The 20,842-nt window shown below is 49.5% G+C and overlaps 1 protein-coding gene across 1 annotated transcript; it reads left to right on the top strand.

Annotated features, from left to right (window-relative positions):
* Window positions 1-4,816: 4,816 nt before the first annotated feature.
* Window positions 4,817-18,999, top strand: LOC308610695 (BCL-6 corepressor-like; the record flags this gene model as incomplete). Its single annotated transcript, XM_081259737.1, has 6 exons — window positions 4,817-4,828; window positions 5,764-5,976; window positions 6,632-6,685; window positions 7,157-7,343; window positions 12,725-12,970; window positions 18,989-18,999. 6 exons carry the CDS (start codon window positions 4,817-4,819, stop codon window positions 18,997-18,999), a joined length of 723 nt encoding a protein of 240 aa, XP_081115863.1.
* Between the last annotated feature and the right edge of the window lie 1,843 nt (window positions 19,000-20,842).

Below are 20,842 nucleotides of genomic sequence, written 5' to 3'. Positions count from 1 at the left end.
CTCATTAAAAATAGCTCAGTTTCGTTTCTTTTTATGGCTGAGTAATATTCTGTTGTATATATGTGCCACATCTTCTTTATCCATTCATCCGATGATGGACACTTAGGTTGTTTCCATCTGCGGGCTATTGTGAATAGAGCTGCAATGAACATTTTGGTACATGTCTCTTTTTGAATTATGGTTTTCTCAGGGTATATGCCTAGTAGTGGGATTGCTGGGTCATATGGTAGTTCTATTTGTAGTTTTTTAAGGAACCTCCATACTGTTCTCCATAGTGGCTGTACCAATTCACATTCCCACCAGCAGTGCAAGAGTGTTCCCTTTTCTCCACACCCTCTCCAGCATTTATTGTTTCTAGATTTCTTGATGATGGCCATTCTGACTGGTGTGAGATGATATCTCATTGTAGTTTTGATTTGCATTTCTCTAATGATTAATGATGTTGAGCATTCTTTCATGTGTTTGTTGGCAGTCTGTATATCTTCTTTGGAGAAATGCCTATTTAAGTCTTCTGCCCATTTTTGGATTGGGTTGTTTGTTTTTTTGCTATTGAGCTGCATGAGCTGTTTATAAATTTTGGAGATTAATCCTTTGTCAGTTGCTTCATTTGCAAATATTTTCTCCCATTCTGAGGGTTGTCTTTTGGTCTTGTTTATGGTTTCCTTTGCTGTGCAAAAGCTTTTAAGTTTCATTAGGTCCCTTTTGTTTATCTTTGTTTTTATTTCCATTTCTCTAGGAGGTGGGTCCAAAAGGATCTTGCTCTGATTTATGTCATAGAGTGTTCTGCCTATGTTTTCCTCTAAGAGTTTGATAGTTTCTGGCCTTATATTTAGGTCTTTAATCCATTTTGAGCTTATTTTTGTGTATGGTGTTAGGGAATGATCTAATCTCATACTTCTACATGTCCCTGTCCAGTTTTCCCAGCACCACTTATTGAAGAGGCTTTCCTTTCTCCACTGTACATTCCTGCCTCCTTTATCAAAAATAAGTTGAGCATATGTGCGTGGGTTTACCTCTGGGCTTTCTATCCTGTTCCATTGATCTATCTTTCTGTTTTTGTGCCAGTACCACACTGTCTTGATTACTGTAGCTTTGTAGTATAGTCTGAAGAGGGAGCATTTTTAAAAAAATAAAATTATTTTTGTAGGCTTGGGGATCTGAACAATATTCAGTAAAGTCAAGTTTTAAAAATTAATACATTTGTATTTTTAGAATTTCTCCTGGCTTCAAGGTCAAAAAGAAAAAGACACAAGAGCAGCTTTGCAAATTCACTGGGGGTCTTGCCTTTCCAGTGCTTTTCATCTTTACGCCCTGTGATGTTTGGGAAAGCAGGAGCCTTTTACTGTCGCTTCTGGGTTACCCAACTGGGTAAGAGATAGTCTAGATAATGCAGATTTAGAGTTCAATATCAAATCATTTCCATTTAGCTTTGGAGTCATGTGAAAATTTGGATTTAAATGTTGAGTGGGTCTTATGTTCTTGGAATTGTCATTAGAAACCAGATACAGGAGTTACTGGTTGAGATCATACATGGTTATGTCCAGGTTATTGGACTTAACCATGCTGGTCACTGACCAGCTTTATCCCCCTTTGAAAACGAGTAGACTGGCATTCTGGATTATATGTCAGTCTCTTACGAGCTTGGTTGGCATTACTGAAAAAATAAAAGTTGTGGATCCACAAACCCATAGACTCTATAGGCTATGTTCCGCTGCAGAATTCTAACTACATGGCCACCTTATCTTCCTAACATCAAGTGGGAGCAGTCTGGCCGGTCCATCTCGTTCTCTTGATCTTGAGTCCTCTGCAAAAGACATCCCCCTTTTCTGCACCAGCACATACGTCACAGCCCTGAAGAAAGTGTAGACATCTGAGATAGGTTAACAGTGGGGGAGGGCTGATATCCCGTGAACAGACACATAAATGCCTGTTAGACCTGGAAATTGAAAACCAGAGAGGCGGGGCCACACTGGTTTTGGCCCAGGCCACCAGCCACTGGTGTTCCCAGCAAAATGTTCCCAATGTGGGAGTTTGAGGAAGCAGGGAAAGGCAGGTGGTGTGAGTTTATTAGGACTTGAGGCCCTCAGCCTCGCACTGAGGCCAGCTGAACCCCCAGAGCGTGCTTCCTGCCCTCCTATGGGCTGCTACTCCTAAAGGTACTTGGTTTCAACAGTTATTTGTGCATCAGATTAAAGACTGAAGGGAGAGGGAACAGCAAGCCTAAATTCTTCATATCATACGCCACCTCCCTTTCTCTTCTTATTATATAAGCAATTCATGTGAAAAACAAATAAGGCAAGCAAAACAAAACAAAATTACCTGAAGTCTTGCTATCCAAAAGTTACCATTAGTATTTTGGTGTATACTTGTTCCAGATTTTTCTTTATTTTCAACCCTTCATTAAGGCCATTGTAGTCTTGACAGATGATGCTGGCACAAGCACTTGAGATGAGGCTCCTCTTTTTAAAATACTGTATTTGCATTTGGCTTAGTTTCTCTCAGGCCCTGCCTTGCCTGGTCCCCAACATGGTGTTTTCTGCTGCAGTCTCTGTAAATTGGAGTTGGGGTGATGGGGCGGTCAGGCAGGGCTGTGTGTATCTGTGTCTGTACGAGGTAGGGCGGGCACACTTTCCAGTGTTTCTGGGCAACAAGCAGGCACTCACTGCAGTTTCCTATCCCTCAGGCCTGGGCTGTGGAGACAGGGGAAGTACCAGGAAGGGGTGGACGACCCCGACCCAGCTAAATGGAAGGCCCAGCTCCGCTGTGCGCTCAACAAGAGCAGGGAATTCAACCTGATGTACGACGGCACCAAGGAGGTGCCCATGAACCCAGTGAAGATATATCAAGTGTGTGACATCTCCCAGCCCCAGGGCTCTATCATTAACCCAGGTGAGGCCCCAGCTGCTGGGGAGAAGGTGGACAGTGTGCCAGGTTCCGGGCTGGACCCTAAAAGCGATAGTCGACTTGAAAGTCGCCTCGCTTACAAAGTTGAAGACTGGTAAATAAAGCAAGAAATGCTGTCCCTAGAAGGAACCCAGAGAACAAAAGATATAAACTCAGCACAGTCTTCCTGCCCACCCAGTGGAACAGTAAAGCATTAGAAAGAAGAGGGGGTATTGAGTTCTATAAAAAATAACTTCTCTTGGGACTCAACACTGAGAAGAGAGGCCAGGTAGTTTAGAAGAAGGAGGGCTTAAAACTTAGAAGGTCTGAGTTATAAACCTCGGTCTTTCCATTTCACTACTTGTGGGACATTGAATCAAGTCATTCAACGTTTTGAGCCTCAGCTTCTTCCACTATAAAATCTGGGTTCTCATCTTTCCTGCGTATTTCAAAGGCTGTTGTAAGAATCAATTGCCATGACATTATGAAGGCTATTAAGTTCTCTTTATAAATGATGGGTAAGTGATCATTTAATTTGTATGGTATTTTTTCCTAGGAGAATACCACCTGATCCCTATATTTACTCAATGTTTAGCCAGTTCCGACTAAGAGCCAGATAATTTAGACTTGACCTCCAGTGAATCTAGTGAGGCTCTGCCATGAGGGAAGGGTCTGTCTTCACATTAAGCTTATAAAGGAAAGAAGCCGTGCTCCTTGGGTCCTTAGAAGGGATGCGAATGTGTAGAAAGGGGTTTAGAGTAGGAATTAAAAGATTTCTAGGAGAAGGGAGTAGGGTCTGCAGCTCCTGGATAGGGGAGGGGATGAGAGCTTGCACTGGGGCTCCGTAGGAGGAGCTGGGAGTGGGGTGAACACCCTTGGTTCCCACTCTTTGGCATTGAGGGTGCACACTGAACCCAAGGAACCTCTGTGCTGGCAGTGCCTAGCTTGAACAGTGGGTCAGCTGCAGGGATGACAGTGCAACGTGAGCGCCTCACTTTTGACCTTTGTGTGTGTGTGTGTGTGTGTGTTTCTCGGGTAGGATCCACTGGATCTGCTCCTTGGGATGAGAAAGATAATGGTGTGGATGAAGAAGATGAGGAAGATGAGCTGGACAAGTCACAGCACCACGTTCCCATCCAGGACACCTTCCCCTTCCTGAACATCAATGGTGAGTGGGGTTGGGGGTGGGACAGAGGCATGGAGAGGATGTAAGGGGCTTTGATTTTGCAACCGTTGACACCATATCCACCATTGCACTGGGAGCAGCGACCAGGCCCTGGGGCCAGGCTGCCAGTCTGTTAGCAAGTAGGAGTCATAGGCAAAGGCACTCCGTAGGCATAGTTATCCCAGTGGGGTGGCTTCTAGGCAGAGAGAGCATCTTCTGAATCTTATGTGATAATTCAGAGAAATTAAAAAATGAAATTCATTCTCAATCCCGCATACAAATACACAAGCTGTTACAAATTTTGCTGATTTCCTTCAGGCCAAGTGCAGGGATCCTTTTCGTGAATTGTAGGCAAACTCTTCTGCTATTTCCCTCAGTACAAATTTTCTGTCACTGCCTTAACAGCCTCTGCTAAGGCTGTATCGTGGGAAACTTGTGGCTCTACAGCTCTTAATACTAGGCTCTGATAAAATTTCTCTACTAGAGACTTTTATCTTTTTAAAATTAATTAATTAATTAATTAATTTTTTGTGGTACGCGGGCCGCTCACTGTTGTGGCCTCTCCCATTGCGGAGCACAGGCTCCGGACGCGCAGGCTCGGTGGCCATGGTTCACAGGCCCAGCCGCTCCGCGGCATGTGGGATCTTCCCGGACCGGGGCACGAACCCGTGTCCCTTGCATCGGCAGGCGGACTCTCAACCACTGCGCCACCAGGGAAGCCCTCTCTTTTTTTTAAATTGACTCTTTGAATTCAGTTTCCCAGGAGAGATGCGTTTAGAGGTTGGAGGGTCCCTGTGAGACAGAGCAGGTACTGCACCTCCCATTGCACGCTCTGAGGACGCTCAACCACAAGGTGAACTGCTCTTCCACAGCATCTTCCCTTGAACTTTTCACTGACATGCTCCTAGTCATATGACTTGCATTCAGTTGAGTAGCTTTTCACTACTTTTCTAAGTTCCATTTGGCTCCTAGGGTCAAATGAGATACTTTTGCCACCTAGAAACTTTAGTATATCCAGACGATTCCTGTAGGGTTTTGGAGTGCCCTTCCCTAGGTGATGCCCCTTCTTTTGAGAATCAGGAAATGACTCTTATCTGTCTACTTGCCCTCCTTCACTTACCCTGTCATTTATAACCTTGCAACCAAGTGATGAGTAAAGAAAACGATCATAGAGCTCTCTCAGGTTAATATTGCCACAGCTACATTCCCACTTGGTGCAATTTTAAGATTTGGACATTTGGAAATGTGAGATCCTTTCCCAAATCTTTGGCTCACTCATTCTGTTATTCTCACCCCTTAAAAGGATGCAACCCATTTCCAGGATCATGATTTCCCTTTTTTTTTTTTTCATGTTTTTTTAAAGCTAATATTGTGTGTCCTTACGTTATGGGCCACCTTGGATCCTTTATGGAAACATGTGAACATATATTAAAAATAAAAAAGTAAAATGTGGCCCTACAGCCACACCGGGATTTCATTGCCCTGAGAGAGGAGTTGGGGCGCATCAGTGACTTCCACGAAGCCTATACTTTCAAACAGGCTCCGGGCCAGCCAGTTTCCGGCTTCAGCAAGGAGAATGTTCCAGTGGTAACCAACAAGGAGAACCTGGCGACGCCGGTCTCGACTCCATTCCTGGAGCCGACCCTGGGGAGCGACGGCTCTGCGGTCACTTTCGGGAAAACCCAAGAGGATCCCAAACCGTTTTGCGTGGGCAGTCCCCACCGAGTGTGGACGTCACCCTCACCTACACGAAAGACGGAGCTGACGAGGCAGGATCAACCGATGGCAAAGTTCTGAACCCGAAGCCATCTAAGCTGGCAAAGAGAATCGCCAACTCCGCTGGTTACGTGGGTGACCGGTTCAAGTGTGTCGCTACCGGACTGTACGGAGACTCCAGTCAGCTCGGCCGGGAGCAGCGGGCATTGCAGGTGAGCCCCCCCAACCTGAATTTCAGGAGCCTGACCAGTTGTCAGGTTTTTTTAATGTGTGAAGAGGAGGGGGCCGGGGGTATGATAGGGCAGGACACCGGGCTGATTTGGTTAATGAAGCTTAGGGTAATTGAAATGTTTGAAATGTGTCCAGTAAGGGGACGTAAGTGGATACTTGAAGTTATTCTGTAGATTTTAAGCGAACTCCACTCGAATGCTGATAACGGAAGTTTTAATTATTGCGAAGGATGTCTAGAAGACTGCATGACATTTACCTATCAATCGCTTTGATTTCTCTGCCGTTACTGTACGTTAACAAATATACCTAAAAGCGCTGCTTAGAATGCCTTACGTGATACTTGGTGGAGGTGTGTAGCGGCCGCATGTCTGTGAGATTCGTGCAATTTTTTTTTCCACCCAAAAAACAAACAAACAAACAAAACAAAAACACAAACCTTGCTTAAAGGGATAGAGTATGTATTTAACTTGCTAGTGAATGATAGATGTTGTATAGGAATTTCCTTAAGATATTTTACTTTTAATTAAAACACAAAGACAAATTGTTTTGCAATGTTAAGAAAAAAATTGGTTTATGCTTATAAAAATGGATGAAGTTATCTAAATGATCCATTGAGTGCCCATTTTAATTACATAGATGGAAGGATTACAAGAGGACAGTATTTTATGTCTACCCGCTGCTTACTGTGAGGTCAGTTCTTCAAATTTTTATTACTAGAATCTTCCATAAACCTTTTGAGTTAAATTTCATTTCCAAATATACAAAGGGAAGTTTGTGGGCCATGGTCATCTTTATTCACTGTGCATTTGTTTTCTTTTCTGTTGTGTTTTTGTTTCGCTTTCTTTGCGTTGTGTTTTTGTTTTGTTTTATTTACCTTCGAAAGAGAATGTCTGTCTGTATGCCACAGTGTATGTATGGCTTTACATACACACCACATATATCTCTACATACATATGGTTTTACGAAGAAAGAGTGTGTGACTGGTTACACATAGACACTCTTACGTTTTTATCGTTTAATTTTAAAATATCTCAGTTGTATCATAAATTGTGGTTGGTTTTGGGCAAACTTTTCTTTGAAGATACTTTCCTTTAAGGTAAGGGCAGTGAAATAGCTTTGGTGGTAAGGTGTGTCTTTTTTCCATCTCCGTTCTCTTTGTAGCGTGCAGTGATGCGCTTCTCAAAGTTGGAGATGAAAGAGCGAGAAGGTGGCCACCCCACGACCAAAGACTCCGAGGTGCGCAAATTCAGCCCCGCTGACTGGGAAAGGCTGAAAGGAAGTCAGCACAAAAAGCCAAAGTCGGTCGCCCCGGAGGAGGCCATTGCCGACCAGAATGACAGTGAGAGATGTAAGTGAACCCAGGCGGCTCGCGTGTGGTACCACGTCGGTGGGAATGGGGCGGTTCCGCTCCCAGTGCCGAGGGAGGTGAGAGGAAGCAGTACGCTTCCGACGGCCCAGCGTCTGGGTGCTGGCTGTTCGGAGAACGGGCTGCTCTGGCCACCCTTCCCAGCTGTGGATTGCAAGGCTGGTTGTCCTTTGGAGCGTTGCGGCATCCAGGAGTGAAGCACCTATGAAATGCTGTTTCCTGGCACGCGTCTCCTTTTTCCGGAGCAATGCTAGTCCTGTAGTTAGTAATAGTCTGATACAGTAGAGCAGAGGAATGGCAGTGCAGGACCTCCGGCGTAGCAGGTATGTGTTCTGTTGTGTAGCAGGTACGGACACGGGTTTTTGGTAGCAGTTGAATGACACTTGCAGCCAGAGCCAGACCCTCCAGAGTGACAGTCTCCTGTGGGAGGGAGTGGAGAGTACTCGGATTCTCCCTCCAGAGGCAGAGGTTTCGTTCAAGTGCGATGAGGGCTGATGAAGGCCCCAGAGAGTTGAGCATCATTGTGTTCTGTGGAGGCTCGTTTGCAGTCAGGAGGAGCTGACACCACGCTCCCAGGCCGTGGGATCAACGAGGCCGTTCTTCCCACCAGACGGGTGTGTTCTGTTCTGGAGGCCGAACTGGAGAGAAAGCTCGTGTTGGCCTCGAGTCACACTCTGCGGTCCCATCAGCTGCTCCCCCACTGGGGTTGACTTCGGGCTTGGCCCTCGAGACTTCCTGGGCGAATGAGATGCGTTGGCAGCAAGTGGAGGTCTTTCTCCCGCTTTCTTCAGTGTGCGTGCTTGTGGCCTGCAGCCTGCTCCGGACCCCAGAAACCTCACCGGTGATGGTGAGTGAGGGCACCTCGGTGAACGTCGAGGACAGGGTGGGCGTGCAATCCTCCTGAGACGGGACAGTCGGGGGTGGTGGGCACGTTTGGGAGGCCCAGGCCCTTGGACCCGGTCGTAGGGTCGGCGTTCGCCCGCACGCTTAGGTCGTGGGTGCCTGATGCAGTTCGGGAGAATTGTGGTCAGCAGCAGCGTGTGCTTCTCTGTGCTGCTTGGAGCACTGCCCTCCCCCAGCTTATGTTTGGGGTCAGAGAAAGGCCTGTGGCCAGGGTTCTGGGTAAGCCACAGCGGGACCGGTGTGTCCCACGTGGCTCCCGTAGAAGGGGATTTCTGGGGCTAGTCAGTGGCGGCCTTACCCGAGGGATGGGGCTCTTGATGTGCCTGGAGTAGACGATTCCGAGCTCCTCCCCCTCGGGATTGGAATGAAAAACGGAGGGTCCAGGCCACCCTGGAGTGAAGCAGCAAGAAGGCCTGCCTCCTTGCCTGTGCTCACAGCTGACACGCAACCCTTACCCTCCTGAGTGGCCTCATAACTCAGCTCCTGGGGAAGTTTCTCAGAGAGATGTGATAAAAGTGGGCACGGCCAAGTTCACGGGGATGCACTTTTCTGAGGAGGGGATCTGCCTGTTGTGGGTGGACGGTGAGGTAGGCTGGAGGAAGGGAGCGGGCAGGTAACCGGCCTCGAGTCTTTTTGCCCTTTTCTCCAGCAACGTGGCCAAACCCAGGGTGGCCGCTGCCCTTCACGTCTCAGTGGCCTCACCCGCCCTTCTTCCCAGAGACGTTTGTGTGCATCCTTCCCAGTCTTTCCTGCTGAGCGTGGAGACGAGAACTCGGTGTGGCTGATGGGGAGCAGGGCCTGAGCCCCAGATGATTCCGAAAGCCCCCTCCCCCCACCGCCTGCCTCCAATCTCAGACCGACCGACGGGTCTCTTCCTGGAGCACCCGGGACGTGGCCCAGTGAGCCATGAATGGCCACCATGGGAGGTCAGGAGAAGGGTTGGGGAAGGTGAGGGGCTCCGTTTGAAAGGTTGGGGCAACGAAGGTGGGTTCCCCACCCACCCTCTGTCTTGTAGAGACGTGGGGTTTGTAAATAGCTGGTCAAGAAAGGTCACCTGAAGGGGCCACTGTTCTTACTGCAGCCTCCACGTCCAAGGCCCAGCAGGTGTTCATTCCATTCAGCTGGATATGAATGGGCCTTCTTGTTCTTGGGCCATCATGTCTTGAGCTGATATGGGCTCAGGTCCTTCTCATGGGTGTCGGTGTGGCCGAGAGCCGAGCTGTGAGCACATGGGAGCTGGGGCGGGGATTTGGGGCGGGCAGGGGTCACAGAGAGGGTCCAGGATGCCTTCAAGATGCCTTCCCCCTTCTGAGGCAGCCCCTACTCATGGAGGGCCCAGGAGCTTCTAAGGTGGTGGGTGCTGTTTGCACGGCCCTGGTTGTCCTGGTGCGGGTGCATCTTGTTGCTAGGGGCTTGTTTAAAAAAGAAATTAACTTGAAAACACAGTGGCTGAGATACTCATTTATTCTTTATGATCACATGGGTGGCTGAGTGAAATTTTTATTTTGGAAGTTCACCAAATGAGTTTGGAGGTTCCTCAGACTTGGAAGTTCATCACTAGGAACGCTCAGTGGCATTTGAAGATGGGGCGGGGCAAGGAGGCATTGGTCCCTTCCTTCTCAAACTTGGAGTAACCATCTCCCTTGCCAGCCACTTGGCTGGGACAGGCCTAGGACCTGCTCAGTGGCAGTGCCTGGCCAGGAGCTGGAGGAAGCCTCAGTTGAGGGGCTTCATGAAACTTCTTTGCTCAGGGAACTTCTCTTCCAGCTGAGCACCTGCATGTTTGTAAACTACTTTGGAACAGAGATCCCCTGCACTCCTTGTGTAGCGGGTTTAACTTTGAACAAGGTTAGCCCTGACTGGAGGTGCTATTATAGTTAAGCTACAGAGAAGGGGATTTTAATCCTGGGGAGCCTTACAGCGACTCAGAACCCTCTCACCTTGTTTAGGCCTCACTGGGCATGGCTCAACAGTGGTGAGGGTGCTTTGCTGCCACAGTGACTTGTAAATGTTGCTGTGGTGATGCTTCTGTGAGGTGATGCTATGGTACAACCATAATGAATTTGGGATATATGTGCTGTGAGTCATAGGACCATGCTGCAGGGACCACGTTCACATCTTGCTTAGACTGGGTGACCAAGGGCACATGGCTTCCCACTTTTAGAAGGGCCAAAAGTAGCAATGATGGCAAAGCCTGATGGTTAGGATCCCCGTGTATCTATTTATCTCCCCAACTCCTTTGCCCTCAAGGGTCATCCTCCTGTGGGTCGTGGTTAGAACAGTCTTTGAGAAGCTCCAAGTGACACGGAGCCTCTACCCCATAGCTGGTGGCCATGGGCATCTTGGGCAGTCGGGGTGGGTGTCCTTCAGGATTATTACTGGCCTGGGTAAGGTCACACTAGCGTAAGGTCTTGGGGGGCCTTAGCTGAGGGGAATTGAGGTCTTTGCCCTAAAAGGCTCCGGGGTTGGGGGATGGGTGGATGGACCTAGTTTGGAAAAAGAAACTTTCAAATTGGACATGGGGGTTCTTAAGGTAGCCCTTCCATTCCTCCATGGATCCCCTCCCACGGAGCTTTTAGGGAAGGCTGATTGGACCAGAGAAGTCCAATGGTGTAACCAGCAGGGCTCACCTCTTAAAATTTCCTACGTTTCAGGCCTGAGATTCAGGCTGGTCTGAAAGTCTTGGCATCTTTTGGTTAAAGGGATTTTTCCAGCCTTTCTCTGTGCTGAGCCCGGCCCGTGATTATGAAGCCCACCCTGGAGGGAGGCTAGCAATAACATTCGCACTTTACAAGTGAAGGGGGCCGAGTTGTAAAGTGGCGCCATTCCTGCGCAAGTGTTTAAGAGGGTCACAGAGCAGCCGGAGTGAGAGTTGCAGCACGCCGTCTTCACCGGGCCTGTGGTAGCCTGGGCTGCATCACCTGTAAGCACAGGCCAGGAGTTTGGGGTTTCTCCTGCTGCCATGACAGGAGACCCTCGCGGTTGGGGTGATTCCACCATTCTGGCAAGAGTAGATGGGGATCTCTCCCACCTTGGGATACCCTTGGAGAAAAGCTAAGTGTGTTCCACCATTGAGAACACAGGTCAGGCTAGCCCAGGCCAGGGTTAGGTTCATCCCCACAACTGGCTGCCATTAAATGCTGGGAATGCCCCCCAAGAGAGGCTGATCAGGGGACCAGCCGGCTGGGCAGAAGTGGGAGTGATACTTGAAGTGGTCTAGGGAGAGGAGGAGGAATGCGAGCAGCATGTGAGGGGTGTGTCCATGATTTCATCTAGAAAAACGGGCTGTGGGAGCTTAGCTCAGGTGTTAATGAAATACCAAACTCATACACCCACCCCCACCCCCGGCCGGTGATGGACACAGGGTCATCTACGGGGAACTCTTTAACAGCACAGTGATCATTATGGAATTTTTTGTGTGTTAGAAACAATGTGACTAGCAAAGCAGTTGAACTGTTTCTTTGGCTAGAGCAAAAGTGAGGAGTGATGTTAGGCTGGGGTGATTGGAGGAAAAGCCCCAAGTGGATGCTAGATTGAGCAGGGGGGCAGGAGCAACACAGGCGGAGCTGGGGTGTGAGCAGTTCAGCCCTGCCCGCCACCCCCCCACCCCCCACCCCCCATGAAGGGGGTTGGAGTCTTGTCTTTGAAATGTCCTTAGATGCTTGTTGCCTGGGAAGGAAGGCGTGGAGACGTGCCAGGTGGGTGACTGGTGTCACTGAGGGCCTTCTTCCTAGACAGGAACTAGGAGCAGCCCCTCGATGGCAGTGAAATGCTTTTCCCCCCACGGGTGTGGAAAGAGGACAGACGGACTTGTAGCAATCTGGTTGAGTTCTTTGAAATTGCCCTTGACCCTTGTGTGTGCACCAGGAAGCCTTTCCTTTCCCTTTGCCAGGCTCCTCTTGCCTTGGTCTCCCCAGCTTCCCAGCCTCCCACCATTCTTTCCCTACCCTTTTTCTTCACCCTCACCCCTGCTGACCCAAGTGAACATTGGTGCTATGTCTGTGTAGATGGCAGTTGGGGGCTATTTGGTCTCTTGATGACATCAGCCTTTTTTGTTGACTAGCAGCTGTTTCCATAGTCATTTGTAGCTCCGCTCTGATTGGTTGGATCTTACTGTGAGGTCACTCACCCCCCCTTTAAAAGTAAGCCACCTTGGAGAGTTAAGCAGTTAGGGAGTGATCTCACATGCCTATAGACGGATGGTGTAGATGCCTCACCTTGACCCTTGAAGGATGGATTGTGAGTGGGCTACGCGCCTCATTTTCTGCTTTCTTTGCTGGTTGTGTTCAGCTGTCCTTCCTTTGGGACGTCTTTCTGAGGGTTTTGTGCTTGCGGCGTGTGAGGCCCCTGGTCTCCAAAGGGGGGTGGTCTGTTGGTAGCAGATTGCCTTGGGCGTGGGGGTCCTGCCTGCTCCTGGTGACCTTTGTTCCCTCCTTTCCGGGTTGTCTCCCCTCCCCTAGGGGAGTGTTATGATGGAAGCAAACCTGACCCCTTCGAAGCCCCAGAAGACAGTGATCTTCCTGAGGACATGGACACGGAGCCCCCCAGAGAGTCCCCCGCCGACCAGGCGGCCCCGGACGCGTCACGCAGCCCCACCCTCCGGCTGAACAGAAAGCGCAAGGTGTCTGGCAATAGGAACCACACTGAGACCACTGTGCTCCCGGAGGACTCTCTGCTGAAAGCCAAGCGGAGACGGGTCTCCAAAGGTGAGCTCGGTTTGGCTTCGGGCCCGCAGGGCACCCTACGGAAGTCCTGGAGCGGAGCAGTGGAAAGTTCCAGTCCCACCCTGGATCCCTGGGGGGAGCCACTCACACCTCCCCACCCCCCACCCCCATCCCACCCCCCACCCCCCCAAAGCCAGTTGCCGGGGCTGGAGCCCAAAGGTGGCCAAAGGCAAATAGGCCCCCTCCCGAGACTTGGTGACAAGTTCCAGCCAACACAGTGACCACACCCCTCCCCTCCCCCACCCCTGTTAGTGATGTGTAAGACAGTTTGTTCAGCCCACCCCCCCGCCCTGGGGGGCTTCTTCTTTAATTTGTAGTTATTTGTCCATTAGCTGACTGGCCTGAGAGGGAAATGACAAACAGTTCCTCTAACCACTTAGAAGAGCCACATTATAGTGAGCTGACCAACCTGAGGTGTGCATTGAATTAACAGGGCTCCATCCCAGAAAGCAGCGCCGCTTGCTGCACCTTAGAGAACGTCGGGAGCAGAGAGCAAACCTGGCCGGCAGGGCAGGAAGGAAGTGACCCAGGCGGTTCAGCCTGCGGTCACCCCCCAGGGCAATAGCATCTCCGAAGAGAAACCTGGCAGGAAAAGGGCAGAGGCCAAAAGCAACAGCAGCTGGTTGGAGGAGTCCCTTAAATGCAGTGACAATGAACAAGGTACGCACGGGGCGGGGGGCGCTCCTGGAGGTTGGATCACCCGCCCTCTGTGGGAAACGGCCCTGGAGGGGACCTGAGCGCCATCCAAGTTGACAAGAGTAGCGTGTGGCGAGCGGGGAGTTTTCTTCCTGAGGTCCTTTCAGCCTGCACACTTCCTTATGGAATGGACAGTGAGGTGGGAGCTTGACTTCCTGGGCTGCTCCTCATCACCCAGCCCGGCTGGGCAGGAAGGGAAGTCTTGGGTGACCCCGGGCGCTTGTCAGTGCCCTCATTCCAGCCTCAGGCTGTCCGCAGTCGCCCTGTCCCGAGCACCCAGGCCCCCCACGGGTGGGGACGGGAGCGCACGAAGGGCTGGCTTCTGCCCTCTCTTGCGGCCCTTTGAAGCGACTTGCCATTTGGCGTTTCGTGGGTTAGCCTATTTGCCGGTTGAATGTGGGATAATTAAAATATTAGTGCTTTGAAAACATAATTGGTATATCTTTAAAAACTGAAGCTGCTCCAACGATCAGTGCTAACAATGGGCTTTTCTCTCCTCACCGGCTACAACTGTGTAACGCCCACTGCTTCTCCCCCTGACAGATGTGCTGTGCATGGACGAAGAAATGGATCGGCAGCCTTCGCCCCTGCCGCAGAAATACACCGACAACAGCGAGAAACCATCCGCGAAGCAACCGTGCAAAACCAAGCCTTTGATCCCTCAGGAGCCCAGGCGGGGCTTGCCGCTGCCAGGGGACTCCTAGGTGGACAATGCGGATGGCAAGGTACCTCTTGGCCCTGGTTCTCCCCCGCCCCCCGGGCCCATGCAGGCACATCCCGCCTGCCTACTTCTCTGCTTCTGGGGACAAAGCTTTCCTTTTCCTGAACCCCTCCCCCCAAAACGTCCCTGCCCCTTCCTAGGGGACGTGTCTCCTGGGTGGCGGTGAAGTTTCCAGCGAGTAAAAATGCAACCCCTTCCTCGCGCCCCGCCTCCCCCAGACAGAGAGGAGGAAAAGTGCTTTCCTCCACTCAGGTTTGTAACTCAGGGAGGAGGCGAACCAGGCGGGTGGTGGAAGGACAGCCTGAAATGTGTGCGCTGCCTGGTTTCGTGATAGGTGACCGTCCGGAGATTTTGAAAGCGGCCTGAGCCCAGTTCCGACTATGATCTTTCGCCGGCCAAGCAGGACCAGAAGCCCTTGGACTGTTTGCAGCAATTGTTACCAGCTTCCCAGGCCTCGCAGCTGACATGCTCAAGCTCCCCTCCAGAGACCACCCAGTCCCGCCCGATGCCACCGGAAGCGCGGAGACTTATTGTCAATAAGAACGCGGGCGAGACCCTCCTACAGCAGGCCTCCCGGCTTGGCTACGAGGTGAGCATCCTTGTGGGTGCCCTGGATCAGGATCCGCTGGCTTCTGCTCCTTGGGTGGGGGACACACTGGCTGTGGATGGGGGGCGGGTCTCAGAGCCCAGCCCCCTCCACGTGGCGGGCTGGGCTGGGTGTTCCAGCAGGGTGTTTGCGTTGGCTCCCGCTCACACTGCAGGCTCTTTGGTGGCTTGTTCAGTCGTGGTGTGAAAAGAAAGGCAGGCCTCTCTGATGTTCCGTTCCCGTTCAGGCAGGTAGGCTGCTTCGGCCAGTCCGGCTCACTTATCTCTGATATAAAATCTGACCTAACCCAGGGCTTGGCGACCAGGGGAATTTTAATGAGCCCTTTTGGAATCTGAATAGCAAGAAAGAGAGTAGGAGAGTAGTTATTAGCTCTACTAACTTGTGCTGTTTGGGGCAGAGTGATGCCCCTGTGGGGTAGCGGGTGGGTAGTGTCTGTGCAGAGTAGGGATGGGAGTGGGGCAGACCTGAGCAGTCTCTTTCTGAGAGGGCACGGGAGCCGAGGGCTGATGGGCGGGGAGCAGGGGTTGAACCTTGCACAAAACTCCCTGTCCACACTGCTGTATCCCAACCCAGCACGGCTGATGACAGTGATGGCCTCTATTGCTAGAGCAACATAGAAAGATAGCTGATATCTGCCTAAGCCCGTGTGATCTGTAGTAACTCCTTTCACCCTGTTAACATCTTCACTTGGTAGTAACGCGTACTAGCCCACTCTCGGATGAGGAAACTGAGCCTCAGAGGGGTTAGCTGATACCCGTACAGGTAGCAATCCAGCAGTGCTCCACAGCCCACCACGCTCCTCAGCAAGACTGGCTCACACTGGAATTGCCCTTTTGACAGTTCAAAACCTCTGTAAGACAGATGACTCTCTCTGCCCTGTGCAGTTCCCCCACCATACTTGTCAGTAGCAATTGTGATGTAATAGCCCACAGGGCAAAGGCATTTTTCTGTGCTGGCATCAGCCCTCTGGGAGTTGAATGGTGACAGTAAAACGCGGTTCAGCAGGCGAGCGTGGAGGTGTGGCTGAGCACTGGGGTGGCAGGACCCAGGCTGGCCCGGAGCCCTGGCGCCCACACCCTCAGCCAGCTCTGTGCCCCTGTCCCCCGTCTCCCGTCGTGTCCCCCCACCCCGGTCCATAGTGCCGTGAGCCCTTGGAAGTGTGCCTGCCTTGGCCCTAAGGCATGACTGTGGGTGGGAAGTTGGAAGCACTAGGGCTATGCTTAGTTTGGGGGTGTTTTTTGTTGTTGTTGTGGGTTGAATGTGCTGTTGTTTATATCTACACGTCTCTTGGAGACCTCTCCATTAGCTAGAGAGCACTTTCTGGTAGTTAGCGCAGTTACTTGCAGGTGAAGTCCAAGGAGCACCCAGTTGGTTTCCCAAGAGCTGAGAGCGGGCGCCTAGGAGGACAGAGCAGATGTTGCACATAGTGTTGAGCTAGAGACCCCCGTGGTTGAGAAAATAGTCTCCTTGCTTCCAGCAAACGCTGGAGTTGGGGGGGAGACTCCCAACCCCAACTTTTGGGTTAGGGTTGAGAAAGTAGACTCCCGCTTCCAGCAGATGCTGGAGATGGGGGGGCGGGGTGCTGCTGCACCCGCCGTGGAGGGCGGGGCTCCGAGCCCCACCTGTGAACTTGGCATCATTTCCAGCAGTCTCCCTTTGGGACCAGAGACGTCAAAAGACCCTCGTTGGTCCTCTAAGACAGTTTCCATTTTGGTTTGGTGGCTCTGAGGCCTGGACCAAGGGGCACTTGATCCATCCTTTTTTAGGCTACCTGGCCTTTGATTGCACAGGAAGCCTTGGGAATGTTTACGGTCGGATTTGTTTTTTTCTTCAAATGTAAATTTCAATATGTAGATTCCACAGATCACCAGTGTTGATGCTGAACATTGTGACAAGTAGACGAACGCTTTCAACTTTGAATCCAACTTTCTGGGATTTCTCTGGGCAGAATTTTAAATGTTGGGATGAAGGCCCAGTTGGGAGATGTGGCAGCTTCAACCTTTTCAAATTGAAGGACAGTTTGCTTAAGCAGATAAGGGTGTGGTTTGGGAGGGTTTTCCTGAAGTTTTGTCTTCAGCATTCTTGGTTATTTTCTTCTGCTTAGCCAAAGATACCATGTGCAGTATAAAGGCTGTCTGAGCTTTATGTCATGATAATCTGGTTCTGGAAGTTTAGAAACACACTCTGGCTTCAGATCCGCGTTAAATAGATCACTTGTGTGGCCAAAGACCTCAAACCTTTCCCTCCTGGGAAAAAGGCTTCTATTTCTTAGGCTGAAACGCCAGTGTGCAACCACATGCTTGTGCCTTTAGCGGTGATAGTTAAATTTTCTATGAATTGAATAAGTCATGTTTTTAAAAAAGTTAATGAGGCATTTAATTAACTCACAACGTCGGGCTTATGGCCTTTATGGTTACATTTTGCGGGTAATGGCATTCGGTTTATAGCCGCTGAACAGAGAGCTGTCCGACAAAAGCAGTTTGACTTTGCTCTGGAATGGCTGGGCTGCCCTTCAGACACTCCCGTTTATTTCTAGCGGAGAAAATAAACCAAGGAATGTGTTGCATCGACAGACTCGCCCCGCCTCTTCACCTTTCAGTTAGAGAAAGTGCTGGTGGCGACGGTTGCCATCCATTTAGAGGCCATCACCCTCCTAGCTAGGAGAGTGTAGTTAGCCCACTTGACCCCCAACAGAGAAGGCCTGTGGGATGCTCGTCACAGCTGGATTGCATCCCTCTAACTGGGGCCCTCTTGGGCCTTTTGAATCTTCCCAGCTGACCAGGTACCAAAGACCTGAGTTATAGGTCTAGTACTTCATGTTGAACTTGGGGTTTAATATCTCTGGGCCTCAGTTTCCAAGTGTTGAATGAGGATAGTACTACCTTCCTTTCCTGGTATCTCCTGGGTTCCTGTGGGTGACAGAAGACGTCCTCATCTGGGGAAATGAGAAGCACTGTGTAAATAGTGGTATCAACGTGGTTGAGTTAGGACAGCCCGTGGCAAAAAGTCTGACCTGGCCGTGGGGCTACTGCTGCCTTTGCTGCCATCTTCCAGGAGAAGAGAGTTGACTTACCCATCAGCTTGGACGGCCTTTCAGTTCTAGGTACCCTTGAATCTGCCCTAGTAGTGATGAAGGTTTCCAGGTGAAGGCCATGATTGTCACAGCAAATAAACCCTGGGTTGAGTAAATTGATGTGTGCACAGCAGTTGGTGGCGTTCAGACCTGATCCCAGAGCCACGTGACAGGGCCTCTCCCTGGCTGGGGCACACAACTCATTAGCTTGCAGCCGTCCACTCAAGTCTGGCTAGTGAGGGCCTGCTAAAAGAGCAGCAGCTTCATGCGGTATCCTGGATACCAGGGCTCGGGGCAGGTGGCCTGGGAGCCCAGAGGATTGTGGGCTTTCTGGCAGGTTGGGATGTAAACGGAGAAACGCATTCGTGGGCGTGCCTTTTCTCTTCCTCCTCTTGTTTTGGAAGGGAGCTGCTGCAGTGACCTGAAGTAACAGGGCACCGATGGCCAGGTTTACCAGCATGCCCCATTGGGTTCACGTGGTAAGGAAATGGAACATTCTAGTTCGCTCCCAAGTGAGTGGTCACCTTTGATTGGCGTATCCTCCAAAGGGCATAAAAGGTTTTACAGAACCCATCTCGCACTTATGGGCGGCTAGAATGACCCCCGTTTTAGGTTTAACAGATGAGTTACCTGAGAGATGTCACAAGGAGGCCTGTTCTGACCCCATCCCATCCCCCCTTACCCTGCAGACCATGTGTTGGGCCACATGCATGTTCTGCCTACTCCCAGCTCTCAGAACCTGACGGCTCTCTGCTGGGCACGACTTACCCAGTATAAACAGTGTAACGTGTTTTCTGGTGGCATATGCTTTCGATGTGTCTGAAAACTTTCTTAAGGTAATAAAACATTGAATAAGTTCCTGCTCTGCTTACTGGGAGTGGTTCATATTAATATTTTAACAAGACAAAAAATAAGGTTAGTAACAGTGATGCTAATGCACAGTGTTGACACAGAACATCTCCGGGGTGGGGGGTGGGGCGGTGAACGTTTTATTTGATTCTTGAAATGTGGAGGTTGCAGCCTGTGGTGTATCAGGTTCCTGTCATTAACTTGAGTAAATATGAAAATTTTAGACTGATTCTGCCCCGAGAGGGTGGAGTGAGGCAAAATAGAGGGTGGGGTTATTGGAGGCATTTTGTGTCATTCCTCGAGGATGGAGGGAGAGAGCTTCTCTTTAACTCTTCTTAACATACAGACAAGAGCATCTGAGGCCCAGGTTCTGATTGGGGATCTTAACAGGGGGCGCGAGGATGTAGCTGACCTGGGTGTCCCTGCTTCTCTAAGCTGGGGAATGTTCTCTGGCTGATTTAAGCTCTCTTTTTTTTTTGGGGGGTTTTTTTGTTTGTTTGTTTGTTTGTTTTTGTTTTGTTTTGTTTTTTTGCCTTTTTTTTTTTTGCACCCTTTAGGTGCAAGGTTAGGTTGTTTATTCGAGATGTTTCCTGTTTCTTAAGGTGGGATTGTATTGCTATAAACTTCCCTCTTAGAACTGCTTTTGCTGCATCCCATAGGTTTTGGGTCATCGTGTCTCCATTGTCATTTGTTTCTAGGTATTTTTTAATTTCCTCTTTGATTTCTTCGGTTATCACTTCGTTATTAAGTAGTGTATTGTTTAGCCTCCATGTGTTTGTATTTTTTACAGCTCTTTTCCTGTAATTGATATCTAGTCTCATAGCATTGTGGTCAGAAAAGATACTTGATACAATTTCAATTTTCTTAAATTTACCAAGGCTTGATTTGTGACCGAAGATATGATCTATCCTGGAGAATGTTCCATGAGCACTTGAGAAAAATGTGTATTCTGTTGTTTTTGGATGGAATGTCCTATAAATATCAATTAAGTCCATCTTGTTTAATGTATCATTTAAAGCTTGTGTTTCCTTATTTATTTTCATTTTGGATGATCTGTCCATTTGTGAAAGTGGGGTGTTAAAGTCCCCTACTATGATTGTGTTACTGTCGATTTCTCCTTTTATGGCTGTTAGTATTTGCCTTATGTATTGAGGTGCTCCTATGTTGGGTGCCTAAATATTTACAATTGTTATATCTTCTTCTTGGATCGATCCCTTGATCATTATGTAGTGTCCTTCTTTGTCTCTTCTAGTAGTCTTTATTTTAAAGTCTATTTTGTCTGATATGAGACTTGCTACTCCAGCTTTCTTTTGGTTTCCATTTGCATGGAATATCTGTTTCCATCCCCTTACTTTCAGTCTGTATGTGTCTCTAGGTCTGAAGTGGGTCTCTTGTAGACAGCATATATATGGGTCTTGTTTTTGTATCCATTCAGCCAATCTGTGTCTTTTGGTGGGAGCATTTAGTCCATTTACATTTAAGGTAATTATCGATATGTATGTTCCTATTCCCATTTCCTTAATTGTTTTGGGTTCGTTATTGTAGGTCTTTTCCTTCTGTTGTGTTTCTTGCCTAGAGAAGTTCCTTTAGCATTTGTTGTAAAGCTGGTTTGGTGGTGGTGAACTCTCTCAGCTTTTGCTTGTCTGTAAACGTTTTAATTTCTCCATCAAATCTGAATGAGATCCTTGCTGGGTAGAGTAATCTTGGTTGCAGGTTTGTCTCCTTCATCACTTTAATTATGTCCTGCCACTCCCTTCTGGCTTGTAGGGTTTCTGCTGAGAGATCAGCTGTTATCCTGACGGGGATTCCCTTGTGTGTTATTTGTTGTTTTTGCCTTGCTGCTTTTAATATGATTTCTTTGTGTTTAATTTTTGACAGTTTGATTAATATGTGTCTTGGCGTATTTCT

The sequence above is a fragment of the Mesoplodon bidens genome (genome assembly GCF_964165515.1).
Source record: "Mesoplodon bidens genome assembly, contig: HAP1_SCAFFOLD_205, whole genome shotgun sequence".
NCBI classification, from domain to species: domain Eukaryota; kingdom Metazoa; phylum Chordata; class Mammalia; order Artiodactyla; family Ziphiidae; genus Mesoplodon; species Mesoplodon bidens.
This window is presented reverse-complemented; position numbering and strand designations above follow the sequence as displayed.